At 45.3% G+C, this 22286-nt stretch overlaps 1 protein-coding gene across 8 annotated transcripts in view; it reads right to left on the reverse strand.

The window, feature by feature from the left end:
- The window catches only part of TPGS2 (tubulin polyglutamylase complex subunit 2), a 45026-nt gene extending 22787 nt beyond the window's left edge, over positions 1-22239 (reverse strand). Inside the window, exons 1-9 of one of the 8 annotated variants that reach the window (XM_073680427.1) lie at positions 22050-22239; positions 16181-16241; positions 13844-13934; positions 10582-10661; positions 7607-7694; positions 7381-7512; positions 5146-5250; positions 3241-3404; positions 529-739 (exon numbers count right to left, since the gene is read on the reverse strand). In XM_073680427.1, the coding sequence (XP_073536528.1) occupies positions 529-739; positions 3241-3404; positions 5146-5250; positions 7381-7512; positions 7607-7694; positions 10582-10661; positions 13844-13916 (853 nt within the window). In that variant the 5' untranslated portion in view covers positions 13917-13934; positions 16181-16241; positions 22050-22239. Of the gene's footprint in view, positions 1-528; positions 740-3240; positions 3405-5145; positions 5251-7380; positions 7513-7606; positions 7695-8192; positions 8334-8412; positions 8471-10581; positions 10662-13843; positions 13935-16180; positions 16242-21165; positions 21349-22045 lie in introns of those variants that run through there. The other 7 variants (XM_073680426.1, XM_073680428.1, XM_073680425.1 and 4 more) reach the window with 7 other exon arrangements.
- Between the last annotated feature and the right edge of the window lie 47 nt (positions 22240-22286).

A 22286-nucleotide genomic window follows, 5' to 3' on the forward strand; every position in this document is an offset into this window, starting at 1 on the left:
ACACCTGTTTACGGGTTTTGTAGCATTACATCTCATTTCCTTACAATGGAGCGGAGCTGCAGTATCAGGTGATGCATAGGTGAGGAGCTTTTTCTGAAAGAACACTTTAAATACCCTTTAACTCCGAATTCTAAAAACTTTTGTAGCCAATTTACATTCTCGGTTGCATTGGCGATCATTTTAGATATAGACGGGTGAATCGATTCCCAGGACCCAGGTCCAGCGACTATGTCAGTAGTCCATCCTCACCGGACAGGAGCCATGCGACCCGTCTTCTACCTACTGGAATCCCCTTGGCCTCCACTTACTCATGTGTGTCACTATAAAGAAATGATGTGAAGCCGGACCTACAAATCATAAGAGGCGCCGGGATCCCAGCAGGTAGGAGGCAGGTCGCGGGGCTCCCATCTAGTGCACATGGACTACTGATGTGACCGCCTGACCAGGGTCATGGGAACAGATTTGTTCATATCTATTTTGGCACCGTCTGGAACCCTTCATAATGAGTGGCGGGTAATGATCACTTACGGGGCATACCAGACTGCTCTGATTTTTTTGAGGAAGGAAGTGGATTCTTCTGATATCCTGTGGGTGGTCCGGGCAATTTCTTCTTGGTTACTGGGGTCTTGTTTTTGCCCTTGAAAATCTTGTTTGGGTCCAGTTTGTTGATGAACGAGTCTGGCTCCTCGGACAGCTGCAGCGGGCTGAACGTGATAGGCTTGTACATGTTCATCCATTGCTGCCAGGAGAATGACAAAATGTCAGGGACTAATGATCAAAATCTGCACAGGATAACTGATGGCATCCCTATACCTATAGTCTCATAGGCTGCAGGCTGACATAACATGCACTGTGTTACAAAGGACCTAGTGATCCCTGATATCAGCCACTTCAGGCTCAGGAGATAATATCTGTCATGTTCTTCAACAGGATAAGTGACTCTCTACTATATTCGCTGCCTGCAAGCTCTCTAAGGGTATGTGCAGACTATCCGTACTGTCAGCGCTTTGAACGCACTATACTTTATGCTGTGTCCAACGCGCTGTACGCAGATTAATCCGCTTGTGTTCATTGAACCATGCGGATTCACCACAATCAATACATTGTATTGATCTAATTTCTCTTGCGGAGACTAGTGGGTGATCCACAGAAGCAGAGACGTATAGTGGGCATGGGATTTCTTGAAATCCCATCCACTATGCTGTAACATCAGAGCGCTGCGTCCAATCCACAGCGTTTACTGATCGTATGCACATACATACCCTTAGGATGCTCAGATACATAGCAAAGCATAGTAACTGTGTACACAGAGGAGGAGAGGATGCTTCATCACCATCATCGGGGAAAGACAGCTGTGTCACATTGAAAAAACAACCTGTGTTATACTCCAGAGCTGCACTCACTATTCTGCTGGTGCGGTCACTGTGTACATACATTACTGATCCTGTGCTGATCCTGAGTTACATCCTGTATTATACTCCAGAGCTGCACTCACTATTCTGCTGGTGCGGTCACTGTGTACATACATTACATTACTGATCCCGAGTTACATCCTGTATTATACTCCAGAGCTGCACTCACTATTCTGCTGGTGCAGTCACTGTGTACATACATTACATTACTGATCCTGTGTTACATCCTGTATTATACTCCAGAGCTGCACTCACTATTCTGCTGGTGCAGTCACTGTGTACATACATTACATTACTGATCCTGCACTGATCCTGAGTTACATCCTGTATTACACCCCAGAGCTGCACTCACTATTCTGCTGGTGCGGTCACTGTGTACATACATTACATTACTGATCCTGACTTACATCCTGTATTATACTCCAGAGCTGCACTCACTATTCTGCTGGTGGGGTCACTGTGTACATACATTACTGATCCTGTGCTGATCCTGAGTTACATCCTGTATTATACTCCAGAGCTGCACTCACTATTCTGCTGGTGGGGTCACTGTGTACACACATTACATTACTGATCCTGAGTTACATCCTGTATTATACTCCAGAGCCGCATTCACTATTCTGCTGGTGCAGTCACTGTGTACATACATTACATTACTGATCCTGAGTTACATCCTGTATTATACTCCAGAGCTGCACTCACTATTCTGCTGGTGCAGTCACTGTGTACATACATTACATTACTGATCCTGTACTGATCCTGTGTTACATCCTGTATTATACTACAGAGCTGCACTCACTATTCTGCTGCTGCGGTCATTGTGTACACACATTACATTACTTATCCTGTACTGATCCTGAGTTACATCCTGTATTATACTCCAGAGCTGCACTCACTATTCTGCTGGTGCAGTCACTGTGTACATACATTACATTACTGATCCTGAGTTACATCCTGTATTATACTCCAGAGCTGCACTCACTATTCTGCTGGTGCAGTCACTGTGTACATACATTACATTACTGATCCTGACTTACATCCTGTATTATACTCCAGAGCTGCACTCACTATTCTGCTGGTGCAGTCACTGTGTACATACATTACATTACTGATCCTGACTTACATCCTGTATTATACTCCAGAGCTGCACTCACTATTCTGCTGGTGGGGTCACTGTGTACATACATTACTGATCCTGTACTGATCCTGACTTACATCCTGTATTATACTCCAGAGCTGCATTCACTATTCTGCTGGTGGAGTCACTGTGTACATACATTACATTACTGATCCTGTACTGATCCTGACTTACATCCTGTATTATACCCCAGAGCTGCACTCACTATTCTGCTGGTGCAGTCACTGTGTACATACATTACATTACTTATGCTGTACTGATCCTGAGTTACATCCTGTATTATACTGCAGAGCTGCACTCACTATTCTGCTGGTGCAGTCACTGTGTACATACATTACATTTGGATACATTGTGGTCAGACACACATGATGCTGGTGGACAGTTACTTTTTCTCACATCATATGACTGTACGTTTCCCGGTGTAAAGATGGCATTTCCAAAATTTCGAAGTACTAGAACACGCTCTGTGCAGATATTGAACAAGCAGTGACTGCTGGGAGATTTCAGCTGTGATTTCAGCTGTAGAGCCTGTACACTGTGGCTACAGATCTGGAGTATAGTACAGGCAGTAGCTCAGGACCATACAGGTGATGTCAGTGAGGATGTGGTGTAGACTTGTCATCTGTATACAGCGTTCTAATGCATTAAGAACAAATCCCTTTTTGCACAGTGAGATGAGAGACTGCAGACCTTAGCGGTCGGGCTCAGCCCGTAGCTGGTGAAGGAGTACTGCCACTGTGGAAGCCCCAGGTGACACAGAAGTATCCGGTAATAAGCCGAAAATGTGTCTGTAAGGAAATGCCAGAAGAGCGCACGGTCCAGGAACCAGATAGTAGGCTCACATGTCGTCTGCCCTAGTGGAAGAAGAACACAGGACCAGATTCTGCATGACCAAGCCCAAATGTACTGCTTAGCAATTCTCAGGTGAATGTTATTATACATTTTGTAACCATGGATCCCCAAACATGATGGGATAATGTCACAATAGAGGCACCATGTGATATCAAGACATTAAATACCGCCCCCTTGGGGCGCAGCGGCCGACCAGCCACACACTTGGGGCCGAGCTGACGACCAACCACTCCCTTGGGGCCGAGCGGACGACAAGCCACTCCGATGGGGCCGAGCTGACGACCAGCCACTCCCATGGGGCCGAGCGGACGACCAGCCACTCCCATGGGGCCGAGCGGACGACCAGCCACTCCCATGGGGCCGAGCGGACGACCAGCCACTCCCATGGGGCCGAGCGGACGACCAGCCACTCCCATGGGGCCGAGCGGACGACCAGCCACTCCCATGGGGCCGAGCGGACTACCAGCCACTCCCATGGGGCCGAGCGGACGACCAGCCACTCCCATGGGGCCGAGCGGACGACCAGCCACTCCCATGGGGCCGAGCGGACGACCAGCCACTCCCATGGGGCCGAGCGGACGACCAGCCACTCCCATGGGGCCGAGCGGACGACCAGCCACTCCCATGGGGCCGAGCGGACGACCAGCCACTCCCATGGGGCCGAGCGGACGACCAGCCACTCCCATGGGGCCGAGCGGACGACCAGCCACTCCCATGGGGCCGAGCGGACGACCAGCCACTCCCATGGGGCCGAGCGGACGACCAGCCACTCCCATGGGGCCGAGCGGACGACCAGCCACTCCCATGGGGCCGAGCGGACGACCAGCCACTCCCATGGGGCCGAGCGGACGACCAGCCACTCCCATGGGGCCGAGCGGACGACCAGCCACTCCCATGGGGCCGAGCGGACGACCAGCCACTCCCATGGGGCCGAGCGGACGACCAGCCACTCCCATGGGGCCGAGCGGACGACCAGCCACTCCCATGGGGCCGAGCGGACGACCAGCCACTCCCATGGGGCCGAGCGGACGACCAGCCACTCCCATGGGGCCGAGCGGACGACCAGCCACTCCCATGGGGCCGAGCGGACGACCAGCCACTCCCATGGGGCCGAGCGGACGACCAGCCACTCCCATGGGGCCGAGCGGACGACCAGCCACTCCCATGGGGCCGAGCGGACGACCAGCCACTCCCATGGGGCCGAGCGGACGACCAGCCACTCCCATGGGGCCGAGCGGACGACCAGCCACTCCCATGGGGCCGAGCGGACGACCAGCCACTCCCTGGGGACGTCTACTGACTATATAGGGTGATGTAGACCTTCCCAGACTACATACAGATATACCGTATGTAAGATCAATTATATATGGTAATACAGAAGTCCACTCATTACGTAGGGTGATTTGCCCACTAGTTAGGGGAATATGAACACTAATTGATTACAATAAGTGATACAGAGCCAGTGAGTACAGTGGGCGCCCTACATGTGACCGCTGGCTTCCCAGCACTGACCCCACTCATTCTAGGTTTCTGGAGAGGCACATGTTACCGCAGGGCTGGTGCATTAGGCACAAGTCCCAGTACAACCAGTATACAAACAGCAACCAGAGACATTACAAAGGACAATGGGACTCGCTCATCATCTGTCATCAGTCCAATGACAAAATAAACCCCGCGATGGCCCCCTCGGTGCGGAGGTCAGGTCCTCTGTGATTCCACACACAATATGAAGCCTCTGCCAACCTGCTGGGTGCTTTCTGTAAACCAGACACACTTTCCCATTTCCATCACAAGGATCCAACTCAAAGATCATGTTCCGGGAATCAAAGTGTGGCTTTTCCGAGAGCCCTTCAGAAAGAAAGGAGAAGAAAAGAGAAGCATTAATAAGCTATTATGTGGCAAAGCTGAGTTTTACACTTAGTGTGGGTCAATAAAACAGATTGGTGGCAGTGGCAGGTCCACATGTGCTGCTGAATGATTACATAAGATGAATAAACAGATAAATACATCAGTACAAGAGAGTCTAACAGACAGGCGCATCAATAGGACATGATCGGCGTAGCTATAAAGTGCAAGTGCAGAGCCAGCACAATGTCCATAACTAGAAGGAAGAGACGACCTGCCTGAAAAAGAAAGGTGCCAAGGCCGAAAACAGACAAAAATAATAAAGATGAGCAGCACATTAATCGATTGTGAAAGAACGCGACAATACACAACGTTTTCAAACCAACACACACGATCTCACGCAGCAGCGCATGCACATAAAGGGCACGACAGGTTACATCATGTCTGAGCGAGGTGTAAAGCGTGTTCACAAAATAAAATCATGTGACTGGCGATCACGTCAGTTTAGCTTTTAATCATGTATAATTGGTGTGCTGTTTCGCATTTATGCTACTTACGACTGCTTTCCGTACTGTAGTATCATATTCCCAGCTGTGTGGGATGACATGAGGCCACGCCGGTCAGCTCACCCAGCCACGTGGCTATTGCTTTTCTGCAGTTTGGTACCTTAACCCGCTTGAACAGGATGTGATCTGTCACTTGGCACAGCAGACCTTTATGCGCATGCACCAGCTTCCACCTTGTATTGGTGATTGACCTCTGGATATGTGTGTTATTAATTATATTTCATTGGTTATTGTTTGTGCCAATTGTTTTGATATCAGGCACTCTAAAAAAAAAAAAAAAACGGGACTCACAACAGCAACCCCAGATGAAGCAATTGGCGAAACAAGCATCGGAGTGTGTGTGTGTTGGTAGGTGATCCTTTATATACCATTTCTTTCTATATGCTGGGATTAATGCGCTGCTTATTTTTATTTTTTGTGGGCTGTTTTTTGATTTTACAACTCTTTTCAGGCAGATCCTTTATTCCTTCATTCAACATCACATTTGTCTCACCCACCTCTCTGTTTTTTTGTGGTTGTGTACTTTTTTGCTGTCTTTTCCCTTTTGCTATACAAGCAGTTTTATGCATTTTTGATCTTTAATAAAGTAATATATGTTTTTATTTTCCCGTCATGCACATTGTTGATTGGTTTGGTCAGTTGTGCTCTGTGCGTAGTGAGTGACATTCTTTTCATGTTGTCGGGGGCAATACTATTACATTTATTTTTAATTTCATTTTTTAAATCTTAGACTATTTTTCGAATGATCTCTGCACCTTCACACGACGTGATCTCACGTGATAGATGATGTGATCAAGAGACAATCTGCTAATCATTATAATCTCAAATGAACTTGTTCCACCCCCAGAAAAATGACTCCAAAGAGCCGGCCACTAGGTGTCTCCCTTCTGTCATACTTTATACTTCTTGTTACCAATATTGGGGATGGGGCTCTCTCTCTAAAGTAAGTGGGTGCTGTGTCTCACATTTTTTCTTGTCTTTCAAACTGCACACAGGCATAAGAGCGTGAAGGGCTTTCAGTTCAGGGCAGAAAAATCATAGAACGATGGCAAGAGCAATGCATGCTAAGAGGCGAAAGGTAGTTCCAGCATCTATAGTGCTGACAGAATACTGATGTACTGGCCAAATTACACAGTTTTATCTTGTTGTTGTGCTTCTTCTACAAAGTTAGCATGAAGAGATACACATTACACATGGTTAGTTTTGTTCACATACGCTGGTAAAGAAGGTTGTGTGTTGCTGAAGGTAGATCATAGCTGGATCTTCTGATTACTAACAGGAAATTGTGCGGCTTCTGCTAATATAGCAGCCTTCCGATAATACAGTGATGCATTCATCCTCAAAGACAACCTGAAGGTTCCTGACTATTATTATCTTAGACATTTAGATGAGGCACTATGGAGGTTATAGCACTTCTTCCCTTCCTTGAGAAAGGTGATATTTTTTTGGTTTCATATACTGTCACTTCTTAGGAGGTCTCAAGATTCTGCAAGAGCTTATCAGGGGCGGCAAAGGATCCCCCACCCTGGAGCCAAGAAAGAATCCACATAAGCATTAGTTTCCGTACCTTCCTCGTCAGAGTCGTCATCCAGGTCTGCGAGGGTCGGGGAGTGGGGCAGCGAGTAGGACGAGGATCCTCTTAAGTGAATCAGATTGGAAATGCTATTGATTACCATCGAGCCAACCTGAACTGGGCTACCTGTCAGAGGGAACAGAGTTCCAGCCATTAACCCACAAAATATATAACTCTCCAGAACTACTGCCGAGTGTACAGAACAGAGGAGAAGACGCACCGTCCAGCTTCACAGACCAGGACATGTGGAAGCCATTTGTCATCAGATAGAAGTTCTTCAGATCTTCCGGTAGCATACAGGAGTATTTCTAGGCAAAAAAACAGCAGGCAATAATTATTACGGCAGTGATGCCTGCACACTGTGACGCATAATCAGCAGTGTAAGTTCACGGACTACATATTACGGCAGTGATGCCTGCACACTGTGACGCATGATGAGGTGGAAGTTCACGGACTAGAGAATAAAAATGATGTCTGTAAAGAGGTTGGCCCCTTTTCCCCAGCAGTAGTGCATTTTACTCACCCTCCTCCGGTCCAGTGCCGAGTCTCCTCCACCGCTGCTCCTGATGTCTGTTATTGTCTGCAGTGCTGATGTCAAGTAGTCAGCTCTGCGGACAATCGGTGAGGTCAGTGGTTAGTGTTGTCTACTCAATTCGAGCCATTGAGCTCAGTTATTGGCTGCAGCATTGTTGATGTGACACTGGGAGCATCAGCGGAGACACAACACTGGAACCGGGGAGGGTGAGTAAAGCCCTGTTTGTTTTTTAACAAGAGTTTTTCCGAAATTGTTAAACCTCTTTACTTACTACACGGTCACCATACAGACTAATAGGTTGTATGTGCAATGCAGGAACGGACGGCAGATGCTTTGTGTGACCTTCTCCGCTCAGCCATGAGATGAGGATCCTGAACGGGACCTCCGCTCTACTAACTCTCAAACAGGGAACCTGCAAAAGGGTTTTGTACACCTGATAACCCCTTTAAGATAACTCCTGGATAATGGCAGGCAGATTTAGTGAGGTCTACCTGCGCTCCTGGTCGTCTCTCTGTGTGACTGGCTCACACGGCTGGTTACACAACCTCTTACATAACCCTATAATCTCACTTTTGCTTTGCGGGTTCAGAGTCTAGTTTTCTTTGCTCACCGGCACTGAATTATACGCTTAGGATTACACACTGTAACAGAAAACCATCTGTCCATAATCAACGTGATCCACTACTGCCCCCTTGTGGTAGATTTTACATCATACAGTTGCATCCACTGTCATGCAGTTCATGCTTACCGAAAGAGATGACAAAGGAATCCATTTGCAAAGTTTTTTTTAATCAACCAAAATTTTTTAAAAGTAATCGAAAAAAAAACCTGTTGGAGCAGATGACGCCCGATGCACATTGCCATCAGCTTGAACTCTGTAGAAATTAATGGAATTAGCATTTTAAAAACTCAGGCTTCTCCTGGAGAAGGGGGGGATCATAGGTGATTCGGGTGGGTACTGATTATGGAGGAGCTCTCCAAGACGGACAAAAAGTGTAAGTGTCCATTTATGTGGACTGACCGGCGGCACGATACGACCTGTGCTAAAAAATGAGAGGGATTAGGGCTTTTTATTTCACCTTATGGACTGAAACGGAAATTGGTCTACATTTTTTGTTTTTTCCTTCTATCCCCCCTAGAGCCATAGTTTTTTAATTTTTCCATCTACATTGCTTTGAATGACACCATTCATTTTACTATATAATGTCCTAAAAAAAAAACAGGGGGAAAAAATTCAAGTAGGAAATGACAAAAAAAAAATTAAATTCCGTCATTGTTTTTTGGGGGATTTGTTTATATGGTAAAAAAGATCTGGCGATATGATTCTCCAGGACGTTACAACTGTGGCGATGCCAACATTTTTTTTTCCTTTTTATTTTTTGGGAGTTTATACAAAATGTTAAACTTTGCAAAAAGGTGAAATACACGTAGATTGTTCTTTCTGCATTCCATATGACATCTGTATATGACAATACACAATTAGGTACAAATCTTCCATTTGTGGTCTTTGGATTCTCAGATTCCTATTTTCCTCTCTATAAGTCTCCAATAACTTATTATTATTTTGTTGTTATTTTTTAATCAGACTATAAGACATTAGAACTATTAGATGGTAATTGGGCAATAAAGTGTCTGTGTGCTAAACTCAAATCAAATGACAATCATGTCTTAGATTCCTAATATTAAGGATATTGAAATGTCAGATTTAAGAAGTCCGGCACAAACATCAGCGAACAGAGGATAGGTAGTGCTGTATGTATACAGTGTATACCGTGGTGAAATATCTGCACCAGCAGAATAGTGAGTGCAGCTCTGGAGTATAATACAGGATATAACTCAAGATCAGTACAGGATCAGTAATGTAATGTATGTACACAGTGACACCACCAGCAGAATAGTGAGTGCAGCTCTGGAGTATAATACAGGATATAACTCAGGATCAGTACAGGATCAGAAGTATAATGTATGTACACAGTGACTGCACCAGCAGAATAGTGAGTGTAGCTCTGGAGTATAATACAGGATGTAACTCAGGATCAGTAATGTAATATATGTACACAGTGACTGCACCAGCAGAATAGTGAGTGCAGCTCTGGAGTATAATACAGGCTGTAACTCAGGATCAGTTCAGGATTAGTAATGTAATGTATGTACACAGTAACTGCACCAGCAGAATAGTGAGTGCAGCTCTGGAGTATAATACAGGATGTAACTCAGGATCAGTACAGGATAAGTAATTTAATGTATGTACACAGTGACTGCACCAGTAGAATAGTGAGTGCAGCTCTGGAGTATAACACAGCATGTAACTCAGGATCAGTAATGTAATGTATGTACACAGTGACTGCACCAGTAGAATAGTGAGTGCAGCTCTGGAGTATAACACAGGATGTAACTCAGGATCAGTAATGTAATGTATGTACACAGTGACTGCACCAGCAGAATAGTGAGTGCAGCTCTGGAGTATAATACAGGATGTAACTCAGGATCAGTAAGTACAGGATCAGTAATGTAATGTATGTACACAGTGACTGCACCAGCAGAATAGTGAGTGCAGCTCTGGAGCATAATGCAGGATCAGTATGGGATAAATAATGCATTACCATATGTATACTGCACATTGGTTATGCAGTGTTACTGTAGTGTATGATCTCGCTCACCTGCTCCCAGGAGACCAATGTGTGACGCTCGGCAGGAGGCTTCTCCTCAATCTTCACCTCATTCACACCAGGAGATGACTCTAGTAAATAAGAACATCATGATTACTCTTCCTCACATTTCCAGAAGCCCAAAATGTCACAATTCATGGAGAGACTGAAGACTGAGCCTTCCCAATGATAAGAAAATAAGTATGCGACAGAAGGCAACTGATGTATTTATTCCCTTTAGTATTACTTTGAGGCACGGCCGTACGCAGGAGACAGGATCCTAGAAAGCCGATGATGGCTACAATGGAGCAGGACAATCAGGACAGTGATGGTGGGAACGTCCTTTGCTCGGTCAGTAATATCTGTACAGCAGCAATTCTCATGCAGACATGGAGCGAGAAGGGACTCGAAAACTGTGCAGAGGTGTACGAGACAGAAATCAGGTGCTAATTGGACTGGAAAGCTTATTACTGACTTTAGGGCCCTAAAAATGTTACACAAATTTCCTATAAAGTGTGTTATATGTCACAATCAGCCGTGGCATCTGTGGAGCAACACAATCTGGTGGTCACTTATAACAGCTCCGACAGGGGCTATGCCTAGTAATGAATGAGATCGTCCCCACCCATAGTGCCCATATAAAAGGGGCTACTCCAGAAACACGCATTTATGTTATAACCACAGTGTGAAGACACGGGGTCTTCTGTGGGCGTAACACTACTCAGACAACACAGGGTGAGGGTAAAACAGTATGGCAATAATTTTATTGAACCACCAAACGAACAATAAACACACAGAACAGTCCCAGCAAATATCCAAGATGGTACAACAATACACAGTTCTCACCCGCCCGGGATAGTACAGCTGCGACTTTGGGACTTCCAAGGCGAACTACATTAACCAGTGGCCCCCCCGCTTCTGGCGGGCCCCAACAGAGGTAAGGTAGTGGCAAGCTTAGGAAGCTAGCAGTCCATCGAGGTACAAGGCCAGGAGACCCGAGGGTCCCACCCTGGCCTCTCCTAGAGTTTCCATGGGGCCAGATGACCGGCTGGTCCCAATCTGGCTTCTCTGAATGGCTCCATGGGTTCCAGGCGAGGAGGGTCCCACCTGGCAACCCGAAACAACATGTCCATGGGGCCAGGTGACTTCATCGTCCCAACCTTGTTTCCCGAAATGTACCCATGAGTTCTCTGATGGTCAATGGAGCAGATCCGTATCCTTCCAGTCAGGGCCATATACCCTTAGGCCGGAATCATGTAGAATCCAAATCTGTGTCTCTATGGATTGAGCCATGCTACCAATCTGCTGCCCTGACCAGTGTCTCTGATCTTTGATTCTTCCTGTAAAGTCAACCTGCTACAGAGGCATATGTCCCTTAAAAATAGTTGCAATTGTCCTCTGAAGAACACATTCACAGATCAAGGATTAGGGAGGATATTATTCCACAGGGCTCAGGTCTCATTGTTTGTGCATTTAATCAATTTAAATAGGTGGTATAGCAGGGGGCTCTTTAAATCAACATCTAGCTAGCTTTAGTACAATATGCAATTAGCATAGTAACCAACATCATTTTTTCATCCGGAGTCACTGTCCCTGACCAGTTAAAGAAACAAACACATACATTCACAAGTCAACACAAACACAATAGTGTATGTACCTTGGAATAACAAATCTAAACGTCCGGCTGATTAAGATAAGAAGTGGTTTCGTCACACACAACATACATGCATACAGCTAATGTTACAGATCATCCTCCATACATACTGTATTGTGCAAAACTTTTAGGCCGGTGTGGAGAAAACACTGTAAACTAAGAATGCTTTAAAGAAAAAGAGAAGTGTTAATAGTTTCTTTTTATCAATAAACAAAACGCAAAGTGAATGACAAAAAGAAAAAGAGAACTCCAAATCACATCAATATTTGGTGACCGCTCTTTCCCTTATCATCAGTTCTTCTAGATACACTTGCACACGGTTTTTGAAAGAACTTGGCCAGAGGTTGTTCCAAACATCTTGGAGAACTGACCCCAGATCTTCTGTGGATGTTACTTGTGCAAATCCTTCTGTTTCTTAATGTGATCTCAGACAGATTGGATGATGATGCGATTAACTCACACAATCCCACTATGGTATCCAGTATATGAAAATATTGAGCAGAAACTCAAAACATCAATTAACATCATATTTTTTATAGGAAGTTATTCCCAAGAAACTGTGAGTATATTAGATCATAAAATTAGATTTTATTAGACAAAATATTGGATAAAAACAACATAAAAAACCCAAGAACTTTAAAAAATAGCGGGCACCGTCAGATGTATAGATCAATCATAACCACCAAAAAGGTACTAATTAGAAATATTACAATATTTCAATAGGAATCCAATTTAAATATGGCTAAACAGACCAAAAATATGTGCAAAATGTGCAATATAGTATATGTGGAAAGTTAGACAGCTAATATGGATCCCAGGCAACCACTCAACAACACAAAAATCAATGTATTAGTATGATATTAATAATAGGGCTCCCTGAAGAAGGCTGACGAAACGCGCGTCGGGCCGTCTCTCAGATCCACATATTACTTCACCTAGGTAATAAACCTTTTTAGTTATCGGTACATACCTTGCACTCTGCAGCAGGCGATCTGACACTATTATTAATGTCAAACTAATGCTCACATTGATAGTACCTTTTTGGTGGTTATGATTGATCTATACATCTGACGGTTCCCCTATTTTGTGAAGTTTTTGGGTTTTTTATGCTGTTTTTATCCAATATTTTGCCTAATAATATCTAATTTTATGATCCAATATTTTAGCAGTTTCTTGGGAATAATTTCCTATAAGAACTATGATGTTAATGGATGATGATGAGATCAGAGCTCTCTCTGCGGCCGGATCATCACTTCCAAGGCTCTTTGATCTTCTATACATTGCTGGATGTTTGGGGTCATTGTTCTGCTACAGAATAAATTTGGAGACAATCAGACGCCTGCATGATGGTACTGAGTGATGGTTAAGTGTCTTGAAGCAAAAACAGTGAACAAGTGTAGCTAAAGTAACTCGGGCTGTTCTGAAGGCACGGGGTCAGTCACACCAAATATTGATGTGATTTAGGTTTCTCTTTTGCTTATTTAATAGTTAATTAATAATAATAAACGTTTACCACTTCTATTGTGTAAACCATTCTTACTGTGCAGCATTTTTTCTACAATCGCCTAAAACTTTTGCTCAGCGCTGTAGGTCCGGCAGCACATGCACATTGTCGCTCACCCAGAATCTTGCTTACTCCCAGGGTGATTTTCTCGATGTGAGAAGCCATTAGGTTTTCGTTTTTATCTCCCATCTGGACTCAACACTGGACCTAGAGAGAAGCACAGGGTCACCACTAGAAGATGAGGGTCTGCGCACACAAGAAGAGACTGCCCTCCTACCAGTAAGACACAGTCTACCAGATCCTTCTCCAATTCACCACAAGAGGTTTCAGACGAATAATAATAAAGTCAGATCAGCTTGAGTGACACCGGGCAGCTCCATTATCAGTGATGGTGACGCACAGGGAGGACGGCAACCGCCAGCGCTCGTTGCCATCACCTCAGCCCAGGCTCATACTTCTCACTAATATGGATCTCACCAACATGGCGTGTATGCACTCCTGCTCCACACGTCAGCAGCAACAGGGTGAGGCTGCGAAGTGCAGCTAGGTGTGGCACAATAGTGAATGCAGCTCTGGAGAATAATACTGAATAGGTAGTATAGTGTCATGTATATACACAGTGACTGCACCAGCAGAATAGTGAGTGCAGCTCTGGGGTATAATACAGGATGTAACTCAGTATAAGTAATGTAATGTATGTACACAGTGACTGCACCAGCAGAATAGTGAGCGCAGCTCTGGAGTATAATACAGGATAACTAATGTAATGTAATGTATGGACACAGTGACTGCACCAGCAGAATAGTGAGTGCAGCTCTGGGGGTATAATGCAGGATGTAACTCAGGATCAGTAATGTAATGTATGTACACAGTGACTGCACCAGCAGAATAGTGAGTGCAGCTCTGGGGGTATAATACAGGATGTAACTCAGTATAAGTAATGTAATGTATGTACACAGTGACTCCACCAGCAGAATAGTGAATGCAGCTCTGGAGTATAATACAGGATAAGTAATGTAATGTAATGTATGGACACAGTGACTGCACCAGCAGAATAGTGAGTGCAGCTCTGGGGTATAATACAGGATCAGTAATGTAATGTATGGACACAGTGACTGCACCAGCAGAATAGTAAGTGCAGCTCTGGAGTATAATACAGGATGTAACTCAGGATCAGTACAGGATAAGTAATGTAATGTACGTACACAGTGACTGCACCAGCAGAATAGTGAGTGCAGCTCTGGGGTATAATACAGGATGTAACTCAGGATCAGTACAGGATCAGTAATGTAATGTATGGACACAGTGACTGCACCAGCACAATAGTGAGTGCAGCTCTGGAGTATAATACAGGATGTAACTCCGGATCAGTACAGCATAAGTAATGTAATGTATGTACACAGTGACTGCACCAGCAGAATAGTGAGGGCAGCTCTGGAGTATAATACAGGATGTAACTCAGGATCAGTACAGGATCAGTAATGTAATGTATGTACACAGTGACTGCACCAGCAGAATAGTGAGTGAAGCGCTGGAGTATAATACAGGATGTAACTCAGGATCAGTACAGGATCAGTAATGTAATGTATGTACACAGTGACTGCACCAGCAGAATAGTGAGTGCAGCTCTGGAGTATAATACAGGATGTAACTCAGGATCAGTAATGTAATGTATGTACACAGTGACTGCACCAGCAGAATAGTGAGTGCAGCTCTGGAGTATAATACAGGATGTAACTCAGGATCAGTACAGGATAAGTAATGTAATGTATGTATACAGTGACTGCACCAGCAGAATAGTGAGTGCAGCTCTGCAGTATAATACAGGATGTAACTCAGGATCAGTACAGCATAAGTAATGTAATGTATGTACACAGTGACTGCACCAGCAGAATAGTGAGTGCAGCTCTGAAGTATAATACAGGATGTAACTCAGGATCAGTACAGGATCAGTAATGTAATGTATGTACACAGTGACTGCACCAGCAGAATAGTGAGTGCAGCTCTGGAGTATAATACAGGATGTAACTCAGGATCAGTACAGGATAAGTAAGGTAATGTATGTACACAGTGACTACACCAGCAGAATAGTGAGTGCAGCTCTGGAGTATAATACAGGATGTAGTGCAGGATCAGTAATGTAATGTATGTACACAGTGACTGCACCAGCAGAATAGTGAGTGCAGCTCTGGGGTATAATACAGGATGTAACTCAGGATTAGTACAGGCTAAGTAATGTAACGTATACAGGAGGATAGTGAGTGAGCAGAGAAGCATGGCATTTGAGACCATTACGGGCGACCACCAGGCAGAGGGAGCTTTCTCTGTCACTGAGCAACTCTGATATCTGGAGCAGGACTGTCAGCAAAGTCTGTTGGAGGTGTCCAGATAGTAAAAATGTTGCAAAAAAAATTATGCATAATAAAATTTAAAAAAGTAGGCATTAGACCTACCGGTAATAGGGTTTCCAGGAGTCCCTCATGACCGCACCATCAGGAGGTCGTCCTTCATATCCTTGATAGGGACAGGAAACACACAAGAGGTTAAAAGGCCTCTCCCTCCACCCCAACTCGTAATTTTTCAAGTATCACACCTGGATGGATGCACCTCTATTTTATTTGCCTTTCAACAATCTATTAAGTAATTTCACATAGCCGTTTCAGGAATATTTAGGGAGGGAATATAATGGGTGCTGTCATGAGGGACTCCTGGAAACCCTATTACCGGTAGGTCTAATGCCTACTTTCCAGGACGTCCCTCCTGACAGCACCCTCAGGAGAATACCAGAGTATATATTTAAGGGGGGGGGGGGGGGGAGGGGGACCACTGCCTGGAGGAACTTCCTTCCGAAGGCCATCTGTCGGCCTGATAGAATGTCCAATTTATAATGTTTACAGAAGGTGTTCAGATTTGTCCAAGTTGCCGCTTTGCAGATTTAGTCCACCGATGCCCCTGCTCTTTCTGTCCATGATGCGGACAAAGCCCTAGAAGAATGGGCTCTAATATTATCTGGAGGGGACTTCCCCTCAGCTAAATAAGCTAGACTAATTACTGATCTGACCCATCTTGCTAATGTAGATTTTGTTGCTGTCTTCCACTTATTTTTCCCCCAAACTGTATGAATAGGTTGGAATCTATGCGCCAGTCCTTCATGACCTCTAAGTATTGTAGAACTACTCTCCTGACAACAAGTGAGCGGAAGGTTAATTCCTGATCATTCTTATAGTCCTGACAAAAAGAGGGTAGGACCACCTCTTGATTCATATGGAAAGGGGTAACTACTTTTGGTAAAAAAAGCTGGGTCTAACCTGAGGATAATACAATCGTCTAGGCATTTCAGGTATGGGTCTCTGAGAATGCTTGAATCTCCCCTATCCTTCTCGCTGTGGTTATTGCGACTAGGAACACTGTCTTAAGTGAGAGGAATTTTATGTTCGATTCTATGACAGGCTTGAAGGGCTTGTTGCATAGGCTCTGTAGGACCATGTTTAAGTCCCATGGTGGAATGTGGGATTTAATTGTTGGTCTTAACCTTGTTGTAGCCTTAATGAATCTTTCTACCCATGGATGGTGAGCTAGCGGATAATCCATGAAAGCACTCAATGCAGCAATCTGTACTTTCAATGTGCTGGGTCTTAGACCTTTTTCAAACCCTGTCTGCAAGAAATCTAGTATTTTCGGGAAGTCTGTAACGGAACTCCCAGACGCTGGTTGATACTGTGAACAGAATCTTTTCCAGATTTTTGTATAGATGGCCGATGTTACAGGTTTCCTACTATTTTGCATGGCTGAGATTACTGCATCTGATAGGCCCCTAGATCTCAGGATCTGCCTTTCAGGGTCCATGCCGAAAGCTGGAGAATCTTCACATCGGGATGGAATATCAGGCCCTGAATCAGCAAGTCCTGCCTCTCCGGAAGGATTATTGGATCCTCCAGGGACATTTTCTTCAGTAAGGGGAACCAACTTCTCTTGGGCCAGAAAGGTAGGATTAATATCACCCTGGCTCGGTCTTCCTGAATCTTCTTTAGTACCCACGGTATCAAGGGTAAAAGGAGGGAATGCATATGTTAGATTCATGTTCCATCTTTGAGATAAAGCATCTATCCCTGCTGGTCTGTCTTCTGGATTGAGGGAGAAGAATTTTTCTGCCTTTGCATTTTTCGGTGTGGCGAAGAGATCCCATTGGGGAATGCCCCATCGATGTGTTACGTGACGAAACACCTCCCAGTTCAACTCCCATTCTGACTGCAGAACAGTTTCTCGACTGAGGAAGTCTGCTACTGTATTGTGGGAACATTTTAGATGCACTGCAGATATTGAAAGTACCGATCTTTCTGCCCACTGGAAGATTTTTCCCGCCAAGAATTGTAGAAGGTAGTGACGTGGACCGCCCTGATGTTTGAGGAAAGCCACTGATGTCATGTTGTCCGTTAAAACTCTGACATGTTGACCTCTTAGAAGTTTTTGACACCTTTTCAACGCCTCCCAGACGGCCTGAAGCTCTCTCAGATTTGATGATCTGGGACGATCCTGCGTCCCCCAGGTACCTTGCAGGTATTGACTGTTTACATGAGCCCCCCAGCCTCTGCTGCTCGCATTGGTAGCGAGTCACAAATGGGGTTAATTTCCAAATGACTCCTTCCTGTAGGTTGGCCTTGGAGGTCCACCAAGTCAATGATCTTTTGGTTACCTTCGATAAGGAAACCCTTTTGTCCAGATCGACCATTTTCCGCTTCCAGGTTGATAGAATTTGTTGCTGCAATTGTCTCGAATGGAATTGGCTCCACCTGACTCCCGGTATGGAAGCGGTCATGAGACCCAGGATTTTCATACTTTCTCGAATGGTAACTTTCGTCCTCCTCCTGAATTTCTTGATCTTGGCCCTGAGCTCTGTCTGTTTCTTTTCCGGCAGAAACAACATTTGTTGTTCTGAGTCTGGGAGGATTCCCCCCAAAAAATCTTCCTTCTTTCTGGAACAAGATGTGATTTTTCCCAGTTTATAATCCATCCTAAATTTCTTAGGGTCAGGATGGTTGATGTTAGGTTGGTTTTCAGCTGCTGTAGAGAGTCTGCCAATACCAGGAAGTCGTCTAGATATTGAATGATTAATATTCCTTGCTCCCTGAGGAACGCCATAACTTCGACCATCAGTTTGGTAAAGCTACGTGGAGCTGAAGATAGGCCAAACGGAAGACAAGTGAACTGGTAATGTAGAAAGGTGTCTCCTTCTTTTAGTGCAAACGGTAGAAACTTTTGACTGTGCCGGTGAATTGGGACATGATAATAGGCCTCTTTGAGATCTATTATACACATCACCATGTTGTGTCCGATTAAGGGAATTGTTGACCTGATTGATTCCATTTTGAATTTTTTGTAAATGACCGATTTGTTTAGAAACTTCAGATTTATTATGGTGCGATAATCACCCCAAGGTTTTTTTTATTGAAAAAGACCTGAGTAAAAGCCCAGGAACTGTTCTGCTTCTGGTACTGATATCACTGCTCCTGAGTTTAGCAGTTTTCTCAAGTCTGTCAGCAGTCTTTTGGAGACCTGGGCGGATTGGGTTGTTGTCAGGTGAAACCTTCCCTGCGGGATCTGTCCGAATTCTATCTTGTAGCCCTGTGCGATAGATTGGAGAATCCATGGGCTGTTGGTAATCTTCATCCATGCTCCGTGAAAATGTTGGAGTCTTCCTCCTACTTTCCTGGCGTTATCTTCTACGTGTGTTAGCACTTGTAGTGGGAGGGGATTCCTCGAGATACCTCCCTTCTGGTAGCTCCATCTACCGGACTTCCCTTTTACAGAATATTCTGGCTTTGCTGGTAACGAGGTTTCCGAAAGGAGGACACCTTCTTAGGTTTCCCCTCTGGAAATCCCTTTTTTTCATCCAAGGCTGTCTCCAGTATTTCTTCCAATACTGGACCAAACACCCGGAGGCCTGAAAAGGGAATGGCACACAATTTACTTTTAGAATGACTGTCTCCTGACCAGGTTTTTAGCCATATTGCTCTTCTGGATGCAGTAGAAAGGGTCCCATTCCGAGCAGCAAATCTTATTGATTCTGCCGAAGCGTCGGGAAACAAACCCTGTTGCCATCTTAAGTAGCGGAATTGAGTCGAGGATCTCTTCTCTGGATGTCTTCCTCCTCATGTCGTCTTCCAGCTGTTCCAGCCATGTGCTCATGGATCTTGCCACTGAAGTGGATGCAATATTGGCTTTTATTATCGCCGCAGATGTTTCCCAGGTTTTTTTAAGGAGATTGTCTGCCTTCCTATCCATTGCATCCTTTAGAGATGACGAATCCTCAAACGGGATGGATGTTTTTTTCACTACCCTAGCAATCGGTATATACATTTTTGAGGTTTCGTCCCATAATTTTATATCTTCTGGTTCGAATGGTAGGCGAGTTCTGAAGCTTCTGGGAATTACTAGCTTCTTCTCTGCGTCCTCCCACTCTTCCAGGATCATTGCCTTAATGTGATTATTCACGGGAAAAACCTTATTCCTGCGGGTTCTCAACCCCCCCAAACATCACATCCTGCACTGATGATGGTTGGTAAGTGTCTTCTATCTGTATAGTGTTTCTTACTGCAGTTAACAGTGTATCGGTATCTTCTCAGGAGAAGAGATATTTTTTCTTCTCTTCTGGGGGGTTAGTGATAGAGTCTTCCCTGTCCTGATCGGGGGCAGAAAAATCTGACAACTTTTCTTCCCCAGAACTGGACTCCAGCTCCTGACGTAGTCTCTTGAGACGGGGCGCACCCTGAGGAGCGACTAAGTCTGTGATAGTCCTGTGCACTCTCTCTCTTACTATGGCTCTTAAGTTTGACGTGAAGGAGGAATGTTCTTCTTTGACAACTTTTGCAATACAGGTAGAGCATAACTGTTTCCCGTATGTGTCCGGTAGTTTCTTGTTACAGATGGCACATCTCCTTTTCTTAGGAGCTAATGTCATCGTGTCTTTTTTAGGTGTCTCCTTGTCCTAAAATGACAAGGAGCGCAAGACTCTTTACTACCGCAGACAAATAGGAAAGTGGTGAGAAGAGGGGAAGTACTCAGTAAACTTACTTGGACTGGAGATTCAGGTGGAGTGTCAGAACGACCAGTGGTTTGATCTGCCATTACTGGTGAGCTGGTTGACTGATAACCTTAGTCCCATCCCCCCTTAAATAGTTTTTCTCTCCTGTCTTCCATCTGCATCGTCAGAAAAAAAGGCTTTCCCCTTTAATTTTCAGCTTGGCGTCATTTTTTTCAAAATTTCCGGAAGTGCGTTTCACTGTGGAACGCACGCCGGCTACTAGAGGTTCGCGTATCGCTACCTCTGTAACAGGAAGTGCTGTCTCTGCCATCTTGCGGCACACGCTGGAGCTGTGCGCAGGGCTGCAGCCCCCGGAACCCAGAGCCCCCTTTGTGGGGGAGATGGTTCCACTCGTACCGGACAAAGACTGAGGGACCCCTGGTTTCAGCGGGGTGTAGGCCTTCGGACCCTGGCAGGAGGGAGGGGAGGAGTGCGAGGACCCCGGCCCGATCCTCCTGTGCCCGGCTTCAGGAATTCCTGCTCCCTGTAACGTAATCCTCTTCTGTGTCCGTCCCTGATAGGGACAGGAAAGACACTGGAGTTGGGGGTGGAGGGAGGGGCCTTTTAACCTCTTGTGTGTTTCCTGTCCCTATCAAGGATATGAAGGACGACCTCCTGATGGTGCTGTCATGAGGGACTCCTGGAAAAATAACATTTAGGAACAATGTTAAAAAGAAAAAAAAATACACAACACATGAGATCTATAATCCCTTTTCCTGTAGTTTCCACAGATATAATACAGAAGGATTTACTACACTAATGCTACATGATACAGGCGGGGGCAGAATACTGATGGAGCAGCCAGGCTCCCACCGTCCGTTCATGGACCGGGGTGGCCTAGTATTATATATGCACAAAGATGGGGCTTGTATAGGGCGCAGGTCACACCTGTATGTGTGGGGCGCACGGTCCAGCTTGCAGCCTATTGATGACGCCCATACAGGGGGCTGCCCAGCACTAAGTCAGTGCACCCCACAAGACAAGACGCCCCACAAGACACACCCCAGTGTACCCAACCACTGAAGGCCTAGGCTGCATCCTGCAAGAGTTAGAAATGTGCAACAAAAAGGATTCATAAAATACAGGAGGAATCAGTCACTGATAAATGACAAAGTATGTTATGCGCAGAACAGAAATCCTAGAAGACATGTGCAGCCCCATCTATAACATAGAGCATAGCTACAGCTGCAGAGGAGAAGCGCTGTTCACACACGGCCTCACACAGCGGCTCGCATACCTACTTCCTCTGCCCGGCTGCGCCGTCTCCGCACCCGGCTCTCTCCTCGACCGTCCTCCTCTTCCGTAACCAGGATACACAACCCTCCTGTAACGCACGATGGGAAACGTAGCCTTGAACATGTCATGTTTTCCATAGCTTTGCATGCCGGATGTTGTAGTTTCCGCAACTCTTCTTCCAACAAGAAAATAACGTACAAACACTTCAACTCCCAGAAATCCTTGCACGATGAGCGTGACGT

Source organism: Phyllobates terribilis, unplaced genomic scaffold (assembly GCF_046119375.1).
Source record: "Phyllobates terribilis strain yellow unplaced genomic scaffold, ASM4611937v1 Scaffold_1__5_contigs__length_1240528914, whole genome shotgun sequence".
Classification (NCBI taxonomy): Eukaryota; Metazoa; Chordata; class Amphibia; order Anura; family Dendrobatidae; genus Phyllobates; species Phyllobates terribilis.